This window comes from Onychostoma macrolepis, chromosome 06 (genome assembly GCF_012432095.1).
Source record: "Onychostoma macrolepis isolate SWU-2019 chromosome 06, ASM1243209v1, whole genome shotgun sequence".
NCBI classification, from domain to species: Eukaryota; Metazoa; Chordata; class Actinopteri; order Cypriniformes; family Cyprinidae; genus Onychostoma; species Onychostoma macrolepis.
The window spans coordinates 2698068-2718809 of NC_081160.1; the positions used below are offsets into that span (position 1 = coordinate 2698068).

General features: G+C 34.8%; 2 protein-coding genes across 2 annotated transcripts in view; one reads left to right on the forward strand and one right to left on the reverse strand.

Moving 5' to 3' along the window:
- Positions 1 to 20742, reverse strand: part of dlgap4b (discs, large (Drosophila) homolog-associated protein 4b) — a 172799-nt gene that overhangs the window by 138312 nt on the left and 13745 nt on the right. The gene's annotated exons all lie outside the window — the stretch shown is intronic.
- quo (quattro) overlaps positions 18524 to 20742 on the forward strand; it is a 34312-nt gene continuing 32093 nt past the window's right edge. Inside the window, 1 exon segment of the mRNA XM_058777884.1 lies at positions 18524 to 18810. Within this exon segment, the coding sequence (XP_058633867.1) occupies positions 18808 to 18810 (3 nt within the window). The 5' untranslated portion in view covers positions 18524 to 18807.

The following is a 20742-nucleotide window of genomic DNA, read 5'->3' on the forward strand; positions in this document are numbered from 1 at the left end:
TCTTCTGCTACAGATCAAGATCTCATCTAGATTCACACACATAATAAATTCAACACCCACATACAAATAAATACACCGGTGTATTCACACACTGCACGTTCATTCACTCCTGAGTCCTGTCTGACTGAAGCTTTACTTCTCATATACATGGATAGGAGTTTTGGGTCATGCTACATAATGAGAGCTGGTGACTGTAGTGACTGTAGTGTAATATATGGCTCCATCCAGTGTACAACAATAGTACTAACAATTGTTGACAGATGGATTGAAAAATAAAATAAAATAAAAAATAAATAAAATTAAATCGAAAAAAAATAAAATAAAAAAATAAAATAAAAAAATAAAATAAAATAAAATAAAATAAAATAAAATAAAATAAAATAAAATAAAATAAAATAAAATAAAATAAAATAAAAATAAAATAAAATTAAATTAAATTCAATTCAATTCAATTCAATTCAATTCAATTAAGGTAAGTAGTATCTCCAACAAAAAAAGTACACTTCTCTACTGGCTACTTTAAAAGCATAAATTCCATGTTTTTGTTGTGAGACTTATTAGATGTACTTGATAAACTATTATCTAACATCAAATTAACATGGCATAAAAAGTATAGCTAATTTTAAGCACATTAAAAATCTTAAATTGGTTAAATTGGTAATTTTTGGCAAACTGCATCCTACAATTAGAATATACAACATTATAATTTGGACAATCGTTTGAACTGATATTCAATTATGGAAGCCTGTTTCTGCCACAGAATAAAATATAATTAAAAAATAAATAAACAAATAAAGGTAATTGCAATTTTTTTATCTCACTATCTCACAGACTTTTTTCCTCATAATTCTGCATTTATATATCCCGCAATTCAGAATTAACTCAAAATTGCATGATATAAATGCAGAATTGCGAGAAATAAACTCACAATTGTTTTCTGAGAAGTGAGATATAAACTTTCAGTTGATTGAAAAAGATGTCAGAACAGAACTGAGAGCAGAAATTAACTTTTTATTTACAAAAAAACTGTGAGAAAAAAGTCAGTCAAAAGTTTTTTTATTTTTTATTCTATGGCAGAAACAAGCTTCCATTTTCAGTTCCTCATCATGTTACTGCAGGATTGTTCACATTATAAACATTTCTTAAACTTGTGACATCCAAAAAGTAACATTTTATCATATGATTTTAGAATAGTAATGGATCATTCCATGTCAAATCAACCAGAGGACCCCGCCTCAAATTTTTGATTTTGCTAATATTTTTCTGAAGAATCTTTCTTCAGAAAAATATTAGCAAAATCAAAAATTCCACGACATTTAATATTTTGGCTTTCATCACTAAACACATCTCTGTGTTTAGTGATGAAAGCCAAAATATTAAATGTCGTGGATGAATATTTACTGAGTAATACACTTTTATATAAAAAGTTTTGTAGAGGGGGATCAAAATGGCAATTTTCACCTGTGATTCAGAGACAAATTAGAGGGGGTTAAAAATGACTTCAGAAAGATGGCAGCATCATGATGCTATTTTTACACAGATATTGGTAGGTCTGTTAGTTAAATCTGTTGAATTTAGCAATCTTTGTTGCATTCTGTTCCAATGGTGACCATTCAAAATGGGGAAACTTTTCAAGCACTTTTCAAGTTTTTTCCCCCAAAGTTTGCATGTCTGTAACTCAAGAAGTATTAAAGATATCTTAACGTCTTTTTAGATATTGGGTCTTAACAAACCTTTCTTTTGGCATTTTTATTTTTAAGGCCCTTTATGGTTTGGTTCCAGAGATACTGGAATTTCAATATGGCTCCAGGAGTAAATTGTTCAATTGTACACATTTTCAGTGGTCACTGGTGTGGTCATGTGGGTCACTTTGCGTAAATATGATACTTGTTTTCTTTTAAAGAACAATGTCTGAAGAATAAATAAATGCTGAAATTAGAATTGTATCTTGTTGTTGACACGGAATGACCTTAATAATAATTGTAGGAACTACGGTATTTGGGTAGAAACAATGGTTACAACAGTGAATGTTCATTTTTTTTATGTAATTGTTAATAAAAGTTGTTCCTTTTCTTTTTTCCTAAAGTAATCCTCTAGTCACTCTCTCTCTCTCTTACACACACACACACACACACACACACACAGACACACACCTGTTGGCTGCAGCAGCACCTGCCGTTGTTCTGTCACCTGTCCGTCACGTTCACACACATGGAGTTCAACTCTACAGATCACAGTACATGTGGAGCTACAGAGAACAACACTAGAGTCCAGAAAACTGCTCAGGGTGAGTGAGAGCGTTTTTATCTATCAATGGAAACTTACAAGCATGCAGCTCAGAAGTGTGTTTGTTTATATAAGAACAGCAGAAATCTGTGGTATGTGCCCAAGTGCAGTCAAATGTATGCGTGTGTGTTTCTTAGTTTTGTCGGATGAAATGGTCAAAACTGAAGAGTGCAGATTAAGAAACTGAGAAAAAAAAGAAAATAAGTGTGATCTTTAATCACTCAAAAGTGTCCATAATATTTACCAAACAGCAAGTACATTCAATTCAAAACCAGTAATAAAATAAACAACCTTATTAAAGATTTAAGCTGTGGCCTTATATTGATGTGAATGTTGTTGGGGTTTGCTTTGACAGTGAATTATAAGAACACTTCTCTACTGTATTTCAGTATTTCCAGCAGAGATTGTGTTTATACAGAATCCAGTTTAATTCATGTGACACACAGCAGGGGGCGCTGCACAGAATCGAATAAATCCTTCTATTAAATGTCATTTGTTTGTACAGTTTTCTGGTGTAGATGTATTTGTAATGTGTGGAACACATTAGGAAATGTTTAGTTTCTGCTAGCCTCCAAAAAGCACAAAACAAATACAAAAGGAGCACTTTTACAGTGATGTTTTACTCCTTTTGGCACTTGACAGACCCTGCTAACCTATTGCTGTTATTCTTAACACGTAAATATACCTGAAAATACAGTTTTTGGTTCAGTAAAACAGGATTTCAGCATCATCGCATCTAAAAAGGCAAACAAATATCAGTTTATTATTCTTTTGCTCAGAGAAAAATCAAGTCTTGCTTGCTGAGAGCATAATGAGAGCTCAATAGTCTTTTGAAGGGAAAGTGCAGGTTTATGTAACGCAGCTGCAGCTTCACAATAAACCCTGCGATATCAATTCATTCTCACTGAGAGACTGTTGATTTTGGATCCGATCCATTCTGTTCATATCAGTGCATTAAAAAAAGATTTTGTTTCACATCAGTAGCTTGATATACTCTCTGATTGAGGCCTTTTCTTCTCTGACATATTAAGAGAAGACACATAATACACAACCGGGTGGAACAGAGAGACAAATAACCTTTTGAGAAAGAGCTATTCAAATGATTCATATGGATGGGTGTATTTATTGTGCGAGAGAATAATACATCAGTTACGAGCAGAGCAGACACCGGTTACAAAATTTAACCAATCCCAGAATTCAGTGTGACAAGCAGTCCAAAATAGTGGATGTGAGAGAAATGAGACACATTTGTTGACATTGGCAGTTTGTTTTGTTTTTTCTCCCACCAAGGCTGCATTTATTTGATTTAAAAATACAGTAATATTGTGAAATATTATTACAATTTAAATGAACTGTTTTCTATGTGAATACATTGTAAAGTGTAATTTATTGCGGTGATCAAAGCTGAATTTTCAGCATCATTACTCCAGTCTTCAGTGTCACATGATCCTTCAGAAATCATGCAGATTTTGTTGAAAGCAGTTGTGCTGCACAGAATCGAATAAATCCTTCTATTAAATGTCATTTGTTTGTACAGTTTTCTGGTGTAGATGTATTTGTAATGTGTGGAACACATTAGGAAATGTTTAGTTTCTGCTAGCCTCCAAAAAGCACAAAACAAATACAAAAGGAGCACTTTTACAGTGATGTTTTACTCCTTTTGGCACTTGACAGACCCTGCTAACCTATTGCTGTTATTCTTAACACGTAAATATACCTGAAAATACAGTTTTTGGTTCAGTAAAACAGGATTTCAGCATCATCGCATCTAAAAAGGCAAACAAATATCAGTTTATTATTCTTTTGCTCAGAGAAAAATCAAGTCTTGCTTGCTGAGAGCATAATGAGAGCTCAATAGTCTTTTGAAGGGAAAGTGCAGGTTTATGTAACGCAGCTGCAGCTTCACAATAAACCCTGCGATATCAATTCATTCTCACTGAGAGACTGTTGATTTTGGATCCGATCCATTCTGTTCATATCAGTGCATTAAAAAAAGATTTTGTTTCACATCAGTAGCTTGATATACTCTCTGATTGAGGCCTTTTCTTCTCTGACATATTAAGAGAAGACACATAATACACAACCGGGTGGAACAGAGAGACAAATAACCTTTTGAGAAAGAGCTATTCAAATGATTCATATGGATGGGTGTATTTATTGTGCGAGAGAATAATACATCAGTTACGAGCAGAGCAGACACCGGTTACAAAATTTAACCAATCCCAGAATTCAGTGTGACAAGCAGTCCAAAATAGTGGATGTGAGAGAAATGAGACACATTTGTTGACATTGGCAGTTTGTTTTTGTTTTTTTTCTCCCACCAAGGCTGCATTTATTTGATTTAAAAAATACAGTAATATTGTGAAATATTATTACAATTTAAATGAACTGTTTTCTATGTGAATACATTGTAAAGTGTAATTTATTGCGGTGATCAAAGCTGAATTTTCAGCATCATTACTCCAGTCTTCAGTGTCACATGATCCTTCAGAAATCATGCAGATTTTGTTGAAAGCAGTTGTGCTGCCGAATATTTTTGTGGAAACCGTCATACGTTTTATTTTTTGATGAATAAATCTGTTGTAACCTTAAATGTCTTTAGTGTTTTTGATGAATAAAAGCATTAATGTCTTTCAAAAACCAAAATCTTAATGAACATAAACTTTTCAGCAGAAGTGTAATAACTGCTTTATTTACTAATATATTGTTTTAAAATCAGAAGTTTGCATATGTTAACATTAGTTTTTGACTGTGAACTTTGAACAATGAAAATTGCTAAACTAACATTAACACAGAATAACAAATGTAAAATAATAATGCATTGACTAATGTTAACTAGTGAGGCTTTACAGTAAAATGTTACAGAAAAAATTATGAATACAACTCATCTAATACTGAAAAATATGAATAAATAACAGTACAGTCCAAAATATTGAGCGCTATTTGTAAAAGTTGCTGCCTATGTAGAGCACTTCAAATTGCCTACTTATAAGTTTCTAATTCAGTCAGGATGTGCCCTTAGAAGGCAACTGCCTATAAACAGCAGCTCACTAGGTTTTGGAACAGAGCCTTAGCGTTGAAAACCACCAGCATGTGTAATACAGCAATACACTGTAAATCCCTGCTGAGAAAACTATGACATGCTGTCTGTAATTGCTAGAATGGCAGAAGCCATGCGGCGGTGAGAAAATGAATATGGGTGAAATTTCTGCTTGTTTCAGGAAGGTGAGGTCAAGTTTAATCTCTCTTGTCCACTGATAAACGTCTCCGGCGGTCAGAGAGCCAGACGTGAAGTCACTGTTATCAGCTCACGCTCATGTCACGTCTGCAGCGTGTGTTTGTACAGGAAGTTTTGTCTGACTGGCTGAAGCCTTCAGAGAACAGAGCAATAATGAGTGTTATCCTGCCTCTGTGGCTGTTACAATAAATCCTAGACAACATACAGACATTTTTAGTGTATAATTCATGTCTGGAGGGAGTGCAGTGTGATGTTGGTGTGAATCCTTCATGAGTCATTTGTCACAGGGCTGCTGTTCAGGACACAGACTTAACACCACGACACTGAAGAATATCAATGTGAAACGCTGTTCAAAACCCACTTCACTTCTATATATTTCATAGAGAAACAGAACAAGCGAAAATAATCGTTTTTATCAACTAGGAATGGCTAACAGGAAACGCTGTCAGAACGTTCTGACAAGGTTCTCTCAAAGTTATAAATAAAGGTGTGTGTCGTGAAAATTCCAGTATGTTGATAGAATGTTCATTTAAAAATTTGCACAAAATTATTATTTATAAATCATTCATGGAACTTTTTTTTCTGAAACGTTTTAGTTGGTTCCAAGAACATTAACCAAGAAGAAAAAAAAAGACTTTTGAGAGAACATTTAGAAATAACGTTTTATAACTTATTGGGAATGTTAGCAAAAGATTCTTAGAACATGTTTTTGTTAGCTGGGTAAGGTTACTTTGAGCTTATGCCAACTTTACAGAAGAGATGACAATTTTATTTTATTTTGTGATTTATTTTTCCTTTATTGAATCACTTTTAATTTACTTTAACTGAAGATAAATAAGAGATATTGATGACATCAGATTAATAGGAAAGTTGTTTTGGAAGCAGAGCAAGTTATTACATTTTGATTAGGGATGCACAATATTACAATTCTGGCTGATGCAATGGTTACCATAATGTTATGGCTGCTATTAAAATTCTTTCCTATTTTATCTAAATAAATTACAAATAAAACACTACAATACATAATTTTAAAATTGGACATAACAACATTCTAATTCAAATTATGAAAAAGGTATATTCATTTAACAGTTTTATTAAAGTATTAGAGTTTTTAAAGATTAACTTTGAGCATGTTGATGGAAAAATCTCTAATACCAGCTGATAACGAAATATAGTACCAATATATTGTGCATCAATAAAAAATGAATCATGCACAGTTGAAGAAAGTAATGTGTAATGCTGTACACACTGTTAAAGAAGCTTAACATCACCTTTTTTCTAAACCGCTCAACAACTGTTGGTCAGATGAATTTGACAAGCTGATAATGTGTATATGAAAGGTTCATTTTGCACTCGGGTCTGGATGTGATGCCTGAGCATTAGAACAAATGGAGTTAGACAGAGGTGTGTGTGTGTGTGTGTGTGTGTGTGACTCTCAGACTAATGACTGATAACACACTCAGTGTAAATACAGCTAATCTCCTCACAAACATGGAGACTCAGCAGAATAGGTGTGTTTGCCTGAAATGTCCAGACATTCACACACTCACACACTTACACACACACACACACACACACGTATCTGCTGAGCTTAAAGCAAACACTCAGAAAAGATATGACAGGAGTGACTGACCTCCTCAATCTCACAAACACATTCACCACACACTCACTTGTGTTCCTTTCATAGTCACTAAAGTGGTAGTTCACTCAAAAAAAGAAAAAGAAAAAAAGAAAAGAAAAAGCATGAGAGTGAAATTTTCATTTTTGGGAGAATAATTATTGTAAAAACAGCCAGTAGAGGGCGCTGTTTTATATTGTTCTTCAGTAAAATCACAGCACTCATTCAGGCATGCATGCATTTTCATATATCAATATAAAGTATGTTGTTGTTGATAACACTGTGAAAATGCATGTAAGCTCTCTCATCCTGTGTCTGCATGTGGACCGGATGATCCTCCCGTATGTCTCGTGACTATAAGCCCCTCGTCTCTGATACAGTTTCCCGAATCTTAGTACAGTCCTAATTAGTGTCAGCCGCTCGGCTCTGCATCTGAGATTCATTAAAGCAGAGGAGAGGAGGAGAATGCAGCAGAGTATCCCAGTATGACAGAGTCACTCGTTTCTGCTGTCTGACCAGGGTCAGTGTGCTCTTGAGGAGTTCACACAGCACGTCCAGCAGCGTGACATGCTATCTAAAATATTTTTTTCTAATTCTTGTGTAAATATTATGCAGTTTTTATAGAGTCAGATAAACTGAGTAGCTACATGCATTTGCCACATCACATAACTATTTATGTGAACTGCAAAACAAAAGTAAAGAGTCATATTTTACCTCAAAATCAAAAGGAAAAACATAAATGATATTTTGTATAAAGAAAATGAAGCTTATTAGATGACCATTAATGCATTAATGATAAAACATGCATTTTTCTATTAAAAAATAAATAAATAAATAAATAATAATAATAATTACTAATACGAAAAATAATTACATAATGTTTTAATTGTAAAGTATATTTTTAAAAGACCAATTATAAGCATGGTGGCAGCATTTATTGTAGGCAACTAACTTGTATTAAAGTTATTTAATTAATAATAATAATAATAATAATAATTTGATAATAAGTTGATAAACATAATTAAAAAGATGTTGTAGCCAGAAAGCATGTTTTTCGTTACTGTATAAAAATGGTTTAGAGTCCCATTTTTGCATTAACAGTAATGAGAACGGCAAAATGTATCTTAATTAGAAAAAAGTCTTTAAAATAATCCCAAAAAAAAAAAAAGATTGCATCTTTATTTTCTCTTTGATTTTGGTGAGAAACATGACCCAGACGCTTCATAAATTTAGGTATATAAAAATTATAACCTAAAATAAGGATGTTGAAAAACAGACCATGTCCATTTGCCATCTACCCTAATGTCATCTTTCATATTAACTGTCAACACTCTTCTTTAAACAGTCCCAAAGCCAGCCATGATAGGCTGCCTCATAAATATACATGCAATGACTTTTATAGTTACATTTGATCATATGCAGAGGCTGAACGTTTACTAAAAAAAACCCATCAGTAAAATGTATGAACAAAATGTGGTTCCTTCAGCAAACAGTAAAGCAGTATTCATATTCAAGATTGCAAAAAATCAAAGGGTAAAAAGTTACCGGAGAGTGTCTAAGGTAAGTTTGTTGGAGCCTCTGTACATCTGTGCTTTATGAGCATTCCTTTCGGCTGATAGTGTATGACTGTCCAGTTTCTATACAGGCATTCACATTAAACACACACACACACACACACACACACACACACATCTGAACAGTCTGAGCCGCATCTGCAACAATTTAAAATGTCAAATTGAATTAGAGCTGCTCTCCATCCTGTGTGTGTGTGTGTGTGTGTGTGTGCGATTGGACAGTCCAGCCATTTGTGTTTGTCCTGAATAGTGAATGCATGCATACCTTCACCATTACTCAAGGGAATTCTGTATCTCCTAAATTCACCAGAAAAGAAAAGAGAAACACAAAAGGTATTTTAATAGTCCATTTTATTTCCACCCACATTACCGTCAGCAGCGCTGCAGAAATACACAGTGCATTTAGGTGTGTTTGCCATGATTAGGCCGTCTGGCTCATTCTATATTTAAATGGGGTGTGTCTCACACACACACACACACACAGACATTATTCAGGTGCTCTGTTTGACTTCTCCACCCATGTCCAGTGCACACAAACCCCTGCAAACATCAGCTGAGAGAGAGAGAGAGACACCGATCCAGAGTATATATTGTGTGTGAGAATTTTAGCAGATTAGCAAACAAACAAACAAAAAGCAGAGAAATGTTTAAAAAAAAGTCACTATAACTACCACTTTTAGACGTTATCATGATATTAATACCACAGCACTCTCTTAAGAATCTTACAGTGCTATGCTATAAAAATGAGTTTTCAAAGTTTTAAATACACTTTGGAGTATGTTTTAAAAGATAACTCTTTCTACATAAGAGTTTCATGTTTAATTCACTGTGTTACTTGCCGTTTCTTTGAAAATTATTTATAAAATTAGCTAGCAATAAGTAATTTTTTCAGTGCATGTACAGTAAATACTACAGTATGTAAATATCATAAACAGGGTCATGGTATACATTACCATAATGGCATACTTTGGTAACTTTTGAAAGGTATTCGTAATTTTAGCTATAGGCCAGATACAAAGAAATGCAAACTTACAGCAATCAAGATGATATATGTTCTGTAATTCAGATGTTTAGTACAGTGGTTTCTCAAACACACACAGAAGGATGTAAATGGATTTGACAGATGAAGTGAATCATTGTCTGCGACTGAAAGAGATCCGATGAAAAAAACCTGGTTCACACATTCATTCATGCACTTCTATTGTCTCATTATTGAAATTGAGAAGAGATCTCCATTCACCTACAGCCGACCCCACCCTAACACACACACACACACACACACGTTTGTTTTTCTATCATGATGGGGACTTTCCATCGACTTCTATCTCTTTTACCTAAAACGAACCCTCACACAAACCTTTCTGCATTCTACATTTTCACTAAACCAGTCTGTTTTAACATATACACTTGACCTAAGACATCAAAACACACACTATTGAACTGAAGCGAATCAACATCAACAGAATAATGACACTATTGTCTTCTGCTTTATACCTGAATCCATTTTGTTCTTAGCAACATTGACACTGTTATTGAACTGAATTGAATCAACATTGAACTGACTTGAGCTGAATATGACACTATTGTCTTCTGCTTACAGCTGACATTGAAGTCATTTCATAATTTGTGAACTTTGCAACACTGTTATTTTCGTGCTTATTTCTGCAAACCTTCTTTAAAACAGCTAGAATTGTAAAAAGCAGTATACATACACCTGCACACTCAAAGCTGAGAAAAAGGTACAAAGCTGTCATTGTGGTGATGCCCTTTTCAAAGGTAATATGTATAATTTAGGCACTTTCAAAATAAGCTTAAACTTCCGGGTCACACTTGTCAAGCTGATCTCAAAGTCAGTGTTTACCAAAGTTTGTCTTGATAAACCTTTCCAGTCTAAATCTAAGAGAAAATCTTCATACTTGAATTGTCTCAATACACCACCAGAGGTCTTTGCCTCTATAATATAAGTGTGTATTATGCAGGGGCGAACTTAACCAATAAGTGAGATAAGCGGCCAATTGGGGCCCCGGGGAATCAGGGGGCCCCATCTGATAGGCCTACTGGCGAAACATATTTGCAGCGTTGAGCAATGTAGCTAATCACAGACATATAGTTTAATTTCTTGAACGCAATGACCAGAAGTGTTTAAGTTAGAATCCACTCACCGCTCAAAATGGCAAGTTTTTGTCAAGTGCTGAGTTCTGCACTTGAGTGCACTGAAGTGAGTGACAGCTTTTAGTGATTATATGAGGGAGCGCTCTTTTCGCGCATTCTAGTCTGACTGTCTCAGAGCGGAGATATTCACCGCAGTAAAGGAAATATTGTGTTTCAGGTCATAATTTTATGTCTTGATGTGTCAAAATGACTGGCTTGTGTGCTTTTCATAGGCGCGCCGGCGAGAACTGTCGCACACTCGTATAAATCCACGAATGCAATGACTGGAGATTTTCACTTAATAATAGGCTAACTTAGATTACATTTCCGATTTGTTTCTCGGCAAACCCTACCGTATACCTTCAGAACACTTGGAACATGGAATGAGTTGCATGGGATAATTTTATGTTTGCAAGCATTTTTTTTTTTTTTTTTTTTTGTGAGCATCTTCTTTTGTGATCCGAAAAAAACAAATAAGGTAGCCTAATATGGCTTTAGAACAGCATCAGGTTGACTAATTACTGGTGTGAAGGAATAAATAAACTATAAAATATGAGAGCGAGCGAGCGAGCAAAATAAAGGTTAGGCGTAAAAGAGCATTTAGTTATTGTGTTGGGGCCCCATACCTGGAATCTGCTTAGGGCCCCCAAAATCACTAAGTCCGCCCCTGGTATTATGATTATGTTGCTTTGAAAAAAAACAACATACTGATCTACTATTTCTTCTTCTGAGAATAAATTTGGACTGTATCTCCTCCTCGTGCTCTCTCTTCTAACTGACCTGACAGGTAACGGTTTCGTAAACCGGATAGTCAATTATAAAAAAGACTCATAGCTTTCATTGAGGGGGTAAACATAAACATGCTAGCATGTTAAATGTCAGCAATGTGCTAAATCATGTTAGCAACATGCTAATTTATGCTAGCAATGTGCATGCAAACAACATAAGCCATGCTAGCAACGTAGACCATGCTAACAATAAGCTACATGGTAAAACATGGTAAACCATGTTAGTAATGTGCAAAACTATGCTAACAACATGTTAAAACAGTATCATGCTAAGTCTTGTTGGCAACATGCTAAATCATGCTAGCAATGTGCTAAAACATGCTAGCAATGTGCTAAAACATGCTAGCAACTTGAAATCATCCTAGCAATATGGTAAAACGTTAGAATATGCTAACTATGTGCTAAATCATGCTAGCAACATGCTTAAAGATGTTAAGCAACAGTAAAATTTGAGTTAATGGACATATCACTGGATACATGGGTTTGGATTTTGGCCTGATTTAACTAGACTGTGCTTCTGCGAGATTTGTTTTCATTCCAGAAGACTTGACCACATAATGGGCCCTTCTGAGTAATTAAACGTACATCAAAACAAAAGAAGAGCGATGGTTGCAAATCATGAAGTACATGTAGTACACAGTCATTCATTCTCCCTGACAAATGCAGCAGGGCCTGTTGCAGCGGTTTGTTTTGTTTTTTCCAGCAAGTTTTTTCCTTAATGGCAATGTCAGGATTGGTCAATAGAAAGGTCATTGTTTCCTTGGAAAGTATTTTAATGAGCCCTGAAGTCATTTGATCTCCATTCACAGCCCTGTCAGCCACTTATGTCAAAGAGAGCAACACCGACTGGCCTGTTTTTCAGTCTTTCAGCCCATTTGGTTGCAGAAGTAAGATTCACATTAATTTCTTCACTGAGATTTCAAGAATTTCTTTAATGAGTTTGAAATCATAGTAAATAACAACATATGATATGAAGAAGAAAATGAGAAAGCGTGCTTAAGAAAATACTTTCTACTGGCATGATACACAACTCCTGAGCATAAGTGATCATATTTATTTTAAAATTAAACTGTAAATAAAGTCTGATTTGCAGTGTTATTTTAGTATGATTGAGTTGTGGAATAACCTTCCTTTAGAGATTAGATTAGGCCCTTCTCTGACTACTCTCCTAAAGTCTCTCCTAAAAACATAAAAATAATCTTCTATTGGTCTTTGCCTAGTATTTTGTCTTCCAAGTGTCTATACTTTGTTCCCCTTGTTTTATTAACAAATTTATTTAGTTATTTATATCATTGGGGCTAAACCCTGTCTTAACTGTTTAGTTGTATTGATATTTTTATTTGACTCTTTTTTTGTCGTGTGGCTGCTTTTATACGTGCTATATAAATAAATTGAACTTGAGTTACTATTGTAGTTTTTATTAATGTTTTGAATTCATTTTTATTGTTATTTCCATTTTAATTTTAGTTAAAGTTTAACTGATTTTGTTTTAGTCAATTTTATTATTTTTTTGTAAATATATAAAGTGTTTATAATTTTTCATTTCAGTTTTAGTTATTTTAGTACATCAAGGTAAACTAAATGAAAATAGGTAATGTTGCCTTTGCAACTATCTGAAATAATTAAGTGTTCTTATATATAATTTTATTTCAGTTAACGTTAATTTGAAATAATGATTTTTTTAAATGGTTTTAGTTTTAGTTAAACCAAAAATAACCCTGCTGATTTGTGGATTTTTTTTTCTTTCTTTTTTAAATAAAGTTGAAATCACACATCATATATCATCCTTAACAGACTCAGAGTTTACGGCAGGCCTGTTTTTGAAAGATTTATATGCTATTGCTAAAAATCTATTTCTCTATGGAGAAAAAAAAGAAAGAATTGCAGCTGGAAATTGACTGCAGTTGTTCCTTGATGGCCAAAACTTCCACTGAAACACCACTTCAGATGCTATTGACTACTGTTCCTTCAGTTCCTTTAGCTGCCAGACCAGGAAACCTCAACTGAGCATGCTCAGATTAAACACTCTGGATTAGACAGAAGGCTAGTGGCACTGAAATAACATATCTTCAAAAAAATACAACACGACTTAAGCATTATGTGTTTTAATATACTAGCTGATATTATAATTTACAGACCTTGTCTGTGCAAAGTTACCCCTCTCACAACTCCTGTAAAGCCTGTAAACCCTATACAATTCGACAAAAATATGCAAGGATACCTAGAAAGGGATGCAATTTAACTATCTAAACAAATTGCACAACTAACATAACACAAACCAAAAGCACTCCACCTGTAGGATTTACACCAGCAATGCATAACCAGGAGTTCATCTGCCTAGAGATCAAAGAACATGCATTTTTGTACGGAATATTTTATATAAGGGCTTCAATAAAAATCCTACACTACATTTCTTAATACAAACCAAAAACTGTCCCCTTCATGCAACACAAACTGCACATCCATCTACAAGCTTTAAAATAATAGGCAATGATTTCAAATACAATGTCTACATCCAAAAAGAAAAAATTTTCTTTCCATTTCATCTTTCATAAGAAAGTGAATTCTGATCCATAGGCTGTGATTTTGATGCTCTTTGCACATCACAGGTGAAAAGCCTCATTCCTAGAGTCACTTTGATAATGTATCCTCACGAAACACTGCAGCATAAAGCAGAAACAGATGATGGTGATCAGGTTACAGAAGTGTCCGACTCTGCAGTTTAGGTATTAAAAAGAGAGGGAAAAAAGACTAAGAAATGTGTTTAAGACAATGAACTCAATACAGAAAATTTGCTTGTAAACACACACGCACACGCACACACACACACGCACACGTGCACACGCACACACACACGTGCACACGCACACACGCACACGCACACACACACACAAATCATCCACTCCAGATGTGTTCTTCAGGCTATAACTGATATCTAACACATTCTTCTTCTTCTATTAGATACATTTTTCCATCTGTAAAAAAAATGGATCAATTTCACATTCCTCTCAAGATTTCTTTTTAAATAATGTCTGTGGAACACTAAAGGAGATATTTAGCTGCATGTACGAGCTGTTCTTTTCCACACAGTGGAAGTGAAGGGTGTCCAGGGCTTGTCAAGCATCAAAATTGACAAAATAATAATAATAATAATAATCTACATAGTGTAATATATGGGATATTGTTATGATATGAATTTTGCATTTTTCCAAGTTATCTTAAGTAACATGAGAGTGAGAAGAGACTGAAATGTAAACTATGAAAATCTTCTCCACTAACGGAGCTTTCAAATCTCACTTATGTTCACATGCACTGAAAACAAATTACTGTCAAATTTACCTTGAAATACCTCACTCAGAAATTGCTAGTAAATTATAAGCACAAAAAAGCAGCAAGTAACACACTGAATTACATGAGAAAGAAAGATGAAAATAGTACTTGGTAACACTTTAGTTTAGGGACCAGTTCTCACTATTAAATAGTTGCTTATTAACATGCATGTTACTAGCATATTGGCTGTTTATTAGTACTTACAAAGCACATATGAATGACTTATTCTACATTATCATATTCCCCATAGCTAAACTTAACAACTACCTTACTATTAGTAAGCAGAAAATAAGGAGTTTGAGGAAAAGGCATGCTTAACAGTTAGTTAATGGTAAGAATTGATTCCTAAAGTGTGACCGTATCTTCTTGTAAATACAACAAAACAACTGTCTAACTGAATATATATTTAAGAAAAACACTGGTCTGTTCCTCAGACAAAGCTGCATGACATTAGACTCTCATTCAATTCCAAATGATTTCTGAAGCACTTTTAAAACTATATAGGCCTAGTATACCAAAGTTCTGTATAATTAAAATAGATGAAGAAAATAAAAAGGGAAACATTTACCAAAAAAAAAAAAAAGCATTTTGATATGATACCATTTGGTCGCTTGTGCATCTGGACACCATTTACTGCCATTGTATGACAAACCGCAGAGTGAACAACCTGGTAAACATCACTGATGGGAAAAAAGCCAAACAGGTTTGGAGCGACATGAGAATGAGTAAATGATGAGAGAATGTTCAAAATAACACGTCATCTTTGGATTAGAGCTGATCTCACAGGGATACACTCAAATTATACTGAGACTGTAAACACAATTTACTATGTGCATGTAACTATGATGGAGGGATTACTGCTTTTGTTTGTGAAGAGCAGACATGAGACAAGATGCTTTGGAGAGAGGGAGAACGTGTGTGTGTGTGTGTGTGTGTGTGTGTGTGTGTGTGTGTGTGAATGACCCTTTAATGGAGGGTCAGACCTCTGCAGGTCCAGCAGCTTCAGGGTGTTTTCAGGATTGAGGGTCTTGTGTTCAGTGCAACAGTCCAGATGAATATGCAGCCCACAGAAACCACAGGTGTCTCTCGCTCTCTGAGATCTAACAAGAACCATCAATCCTTACTCTCGGAGTTCTTCCTGTTTCTCTCAGCATCATTATGACCTGCCTGATGGCCCGGGGACAACGTGAAAGACAATCAGGCCAGTGCTGCGTCGGTTTATTGAAAGTCTTGCCAATTTAAACATTCAAGCAATTTTTATCTGTTCGTGCCAGTGCGGGAATACCGGATTGAGTTTTCTTTTGCTTGAATGGACACATACACAGAAAATTGTCAAAATGCCCATCTTGGCAAGTATCCTTGTAAACACAGATGTTACGTCTTAAGTGAACTTAAACAGTTGAAAAAGAAATCGGATGTGTATCATTATATTGGTTTCGTGCATTAGGTCTTAAAGTGACAGCAGCCTAATATACCTTCCACTGTCTGTCATTAAATGTTAATCAAACAACAAAAGACAAACAGAAAATCACTCACTGCTCTTAAATAAGTCGCTTTTTCATTTAATGATGTTTAATCTGTATATTTTTCACACAGTTAAGACTATGCAGTGATTTGATTCCGTTTTTGTACCCAAGTCCTGAGTTAGACCTACCTATATAAAAAAATAAATAAAAACTTAACATTTTTTTTTTCATTTGCATAATTGTTCTATTGCAGTTATTTGCATTATTTCTTGTAATTTGTTTATTTTTTCTTATTTTAATACTGTTTACTTTAATAATGTTTGAACGTTATAATAGTTTAGTAGTTTTTACTGTGGTATTGTACCTGGAATAGAGAATTATAAAATTTCACAAATATTTTGGTGTCATAAAAAGCATATTTATTGGGAAGTTTATATGGATAAAAAACAATGAAAACTATTTTAATTTTATTCAATGAAAACCTATTTTATTAATTTATTTATAACTAAAAATCCTTGGCGTTGAGCTCAGTTATGCTGTTTTTTCCTCTTCTAAACTTTTTTTTTTTTTAATTATAACCACCTCTTTTGTGGTGTTTCCTTAGTCAGCCATTATGACTATTACTCACACACATGGTTAGTGATCTGAACAAACCTCCAAGTATCAACCTTGGGTATGTAACTCTTTCTGTATCTGCACATTTTCTGCAGACAGTGTAAAAAAGTAGCTCTTTCCACTTGTTTTGCGTTGTCTGTGAACAGTCTTCTCTGCTTCAGTGTTTTAGACGGGCTTTGATCAGACTCTTTCATTTGAGCATCAGATAAATGTTAAAACATGACAGAGATCTTTCTATCTGCTTTTTTTTCCCACCAAATCTCCCTCTCTTTTTCTTCTTGACTCATCTGTCTTTCAGTCTAATTTTCACACAGTACTTTATCTTTATTCAATTATCGCTGAGAAACACAAGGACTCTATTATCCACATTCATATTCTCTGTATCCTTGATGTTATCCATGTAATGCTCCGGACTAACTGGTAAAACCATAATTCTTTCATCATTGTGTTTAATGTTTGGCCAGAATCATCTGTCATATTAGTGTTCAGTTGGGCGGCGGCTTGATAAAGTCAACATGAAGTCAAAATGGAGACTGTTAAGACAGTCTTAATACATGTTCTTATTATGCATGATTTAAAGATTTGTTTTTATAGTATTTTATCAAAATGTTTCATCACAAACTTGCTCTGCCTCTGAAACAACTTTCAGTCGCTCAAATTTTTTAACCACTTGACCAACGCTATCTCACGACCAATTCGTAAGTATTTTATGAGGTGGCTAATTTCTACAATTTTGTACGATTTGTCTAAACCCCAGTGACGGGTAGGTTTAGGGGCAGGGTTAGGTGTAGGTTATTTGTACCAATTCATACGAACTGTGCAACTTGTAAAATACGTACGATTTAGCAAAAATCTTATAAATTTGTATGAGTGAGGTCGTACGAATTAGCCATCTCGTAAAATATGTAAGAATTGCCGTGAGATCGGGCTGACTTGACACACTTTTTGACACGCATCAGAATAAGCTACAAAGTCGACCAAACTTTCATGCCGATGGTTAAAAGTCTAGCTTCGTGAGACTGCGTGTGTGTGTGTGTTTAAGTAATGGACATTCCTTCTAAGAAACCATCAGTGTTTTTCATCCGTCAGTCTCCTCCTGAGAGCGTCTGTGAAAAATATTCAGGTGTTTATGTAACTACACATACCAAGGGTCTCTCGCTCTCTCTGAAGTGTTTAAACAAGAAGAAACTGAACTGTACAAAGGAAATGAAAGAATTTAGGGAGGCCTTAGTGGTCTCTTTGTTTGACCGTGTGTGTGTGCGTGTGTGTGTGTGTGTGTGTGTGTGTGTGTGTGAAGGGAGGTCCTGATTTGCCACTGAGAAAAGTATGAAAAGCCTTCAGGGGGATTTCCTCTGAAAGAAAGACCTCCTCCTCCACTTCTCCGACCCTTTACTTGCTCTCTCTGTCTCTCTCTCTCTCTCTCTCTCTCTCTCTCTCTCAAGCACTTTACAGTCGAGACAAACGGCGCAGTGAGCTGACGACAGACCGCTTGACACTTTGCATTTCTCAGCAGATGTCGTACTCCTGTACAAACTTGCAATAACTTGCTAAACAATGGCTCTGATCCACCGTAGTCCAAATCCACCAGCCGCCTCAAACCGGACACCATGGAAGCACCTCTGGATGTGAGATTATCATGGGAATGATGCAATTACCAATGCAGAACTAAACTGGGAATTTTTCTCTGCTGGAGGCACAGATTTTAGGATGACAACTCAGTAGCTGCGATCCAGTCGTCAAGATGGTAAATAAGACTCGTTCGTTTCAGTTTTTACACACACGGTCTGTGCTGCTGTGCCACTGACCTACTGAACCACTGATAACTGGACTACTGAACTAGTGATAGCTGACTGCTGTTGTAGGTGACCACGATTTAGTCCTTAACATGCGTTAATGTTCATCTAGCATCTATATTTAAAAAAAAAAAGTTTTTACTTTTTACACTTTGTTGCTGCAAAAGTTTCTTTAGTTTGCATGAACTTCTTGAAGTTTGTCAGCTTATGTTACTGATAAAAATGAACATTCAGAAGTCTCAACAATCAGTGTTTGAGGTTAAAACACTTCATTACATACTTTAAAAGACCTGCATGTAATGAGCAAAACGGACTTAAGATCAGCTTTCATCGTCTTTTTTTTCTTCTTTTTTTTTGACTCTAGCCCTTTGTGTCGTGATCTCTCAATAAGAATAAAAAAAGATTAATCTTTCGCAGTTGTTTATAAATGAAAAACCTCCAAGATTTTCAGTGTGGTCTCAGATTTTTCTTGAGATCCTCAGCCTGACCCACTTTCCAGCACACATTGAGCTTTGTCTCTAAATTGATGGTTTGTTATGCCTCTCTGAATGACTGATGGTGTTTGGCTGAGAGCTGAAGCTTTATGTTGAGTTTATTTGAGTTAGGCAGGTGTGTTTTGTCTCTGATAGTGCAGTGATTTACACACTGACAGGTACAGGAGAGCAGACCGAGGTGTGTTTAAGGCATGTATGTGGATTCATACCTTGGGAGTTTATGCCAACTGCAGTGTGAACCTCCAGAGCAGAAACCAGTCTACACTCCCTTTAGATGATAATGTCGCTTATACTGTATTTATCTGTCATTTCACCAATATGTTCCGACATGTGGCGATTTCTGGTTTTTATTCTGCCAAAAGCAACTGTTGTCTTCACAGATAGCATAAACGCTTCACAACTGACATACAATGAGCTCTGAGATTAAGTGATGACATACTACCAATCAAAAGTTTGGAGCCAGTAAGATTTTTGAAGAAATTAATACTTTTATTCAGCAAAGATGCATTAAATTATTGAAAAATCTTAAAATATTACAAAAGATTTCCATTTCAAATGAATGCTGTTCATTTGAACTTTCTATTCATCAAAGAATCCTGAAAAATAAAATGCATCACGGTTTCAACAAAAATATGAAGCAGCACAACTTTTTATAACAATGATAATAATCAGAAATGTTTCTTGAGCAGCAAATCAGCATATTAGAATGATTTCTGAAGGATCATGTGACACTGAAGTAAAGATGCTGAAAATTCAGCTTTGATCACAGGAATAAATTACATATGACAATATACTCACATAGAAAATAGTTATTTTAAATTGTAACATTTCACAATATTAATTTTTTCCCCGTATTTTTGATCAAATAATTGCAGAGCAGAAGAGACTTTTTCATAAACATTAAAAAATATTTCCAGCGCTCTCCAAACTTTTGTACAGTAGTAGTGTTCAACCTCAATGTAAAAAATTGTTTATTTGCCAATATTTCAGAGAGAAAACAAAGTACACTACTTAAAGAAGTCTTGTACAGTTGTCTTTTTTGTTGATGTTCAAATACATTTATTATCATATTGCAATTCTTTGATTCATCTCACTTGGTTTTGTTCAAAGCTTAGAATTTATTAGAATGTTTTTATTTTTTTATTTTGTAGAAACAACAATAAAAGTCTCCCAAATTTTTGTTTGCCGTAATTTACGGTAAGCGTGAAAGTGGAAAAATAAAACTCCCTACTGTAATTTCTCATCTACACACCTTTCTGTATGTGACGTGCACGACAGATCGCTAAATTGATTGCATTTTTAAACGTTACAGTAACACATGGGTTTGACGCTAAATATGAACGTAGTTGTGATCATGTGATGTTGGACTTGACAGGCTGCAATATACAG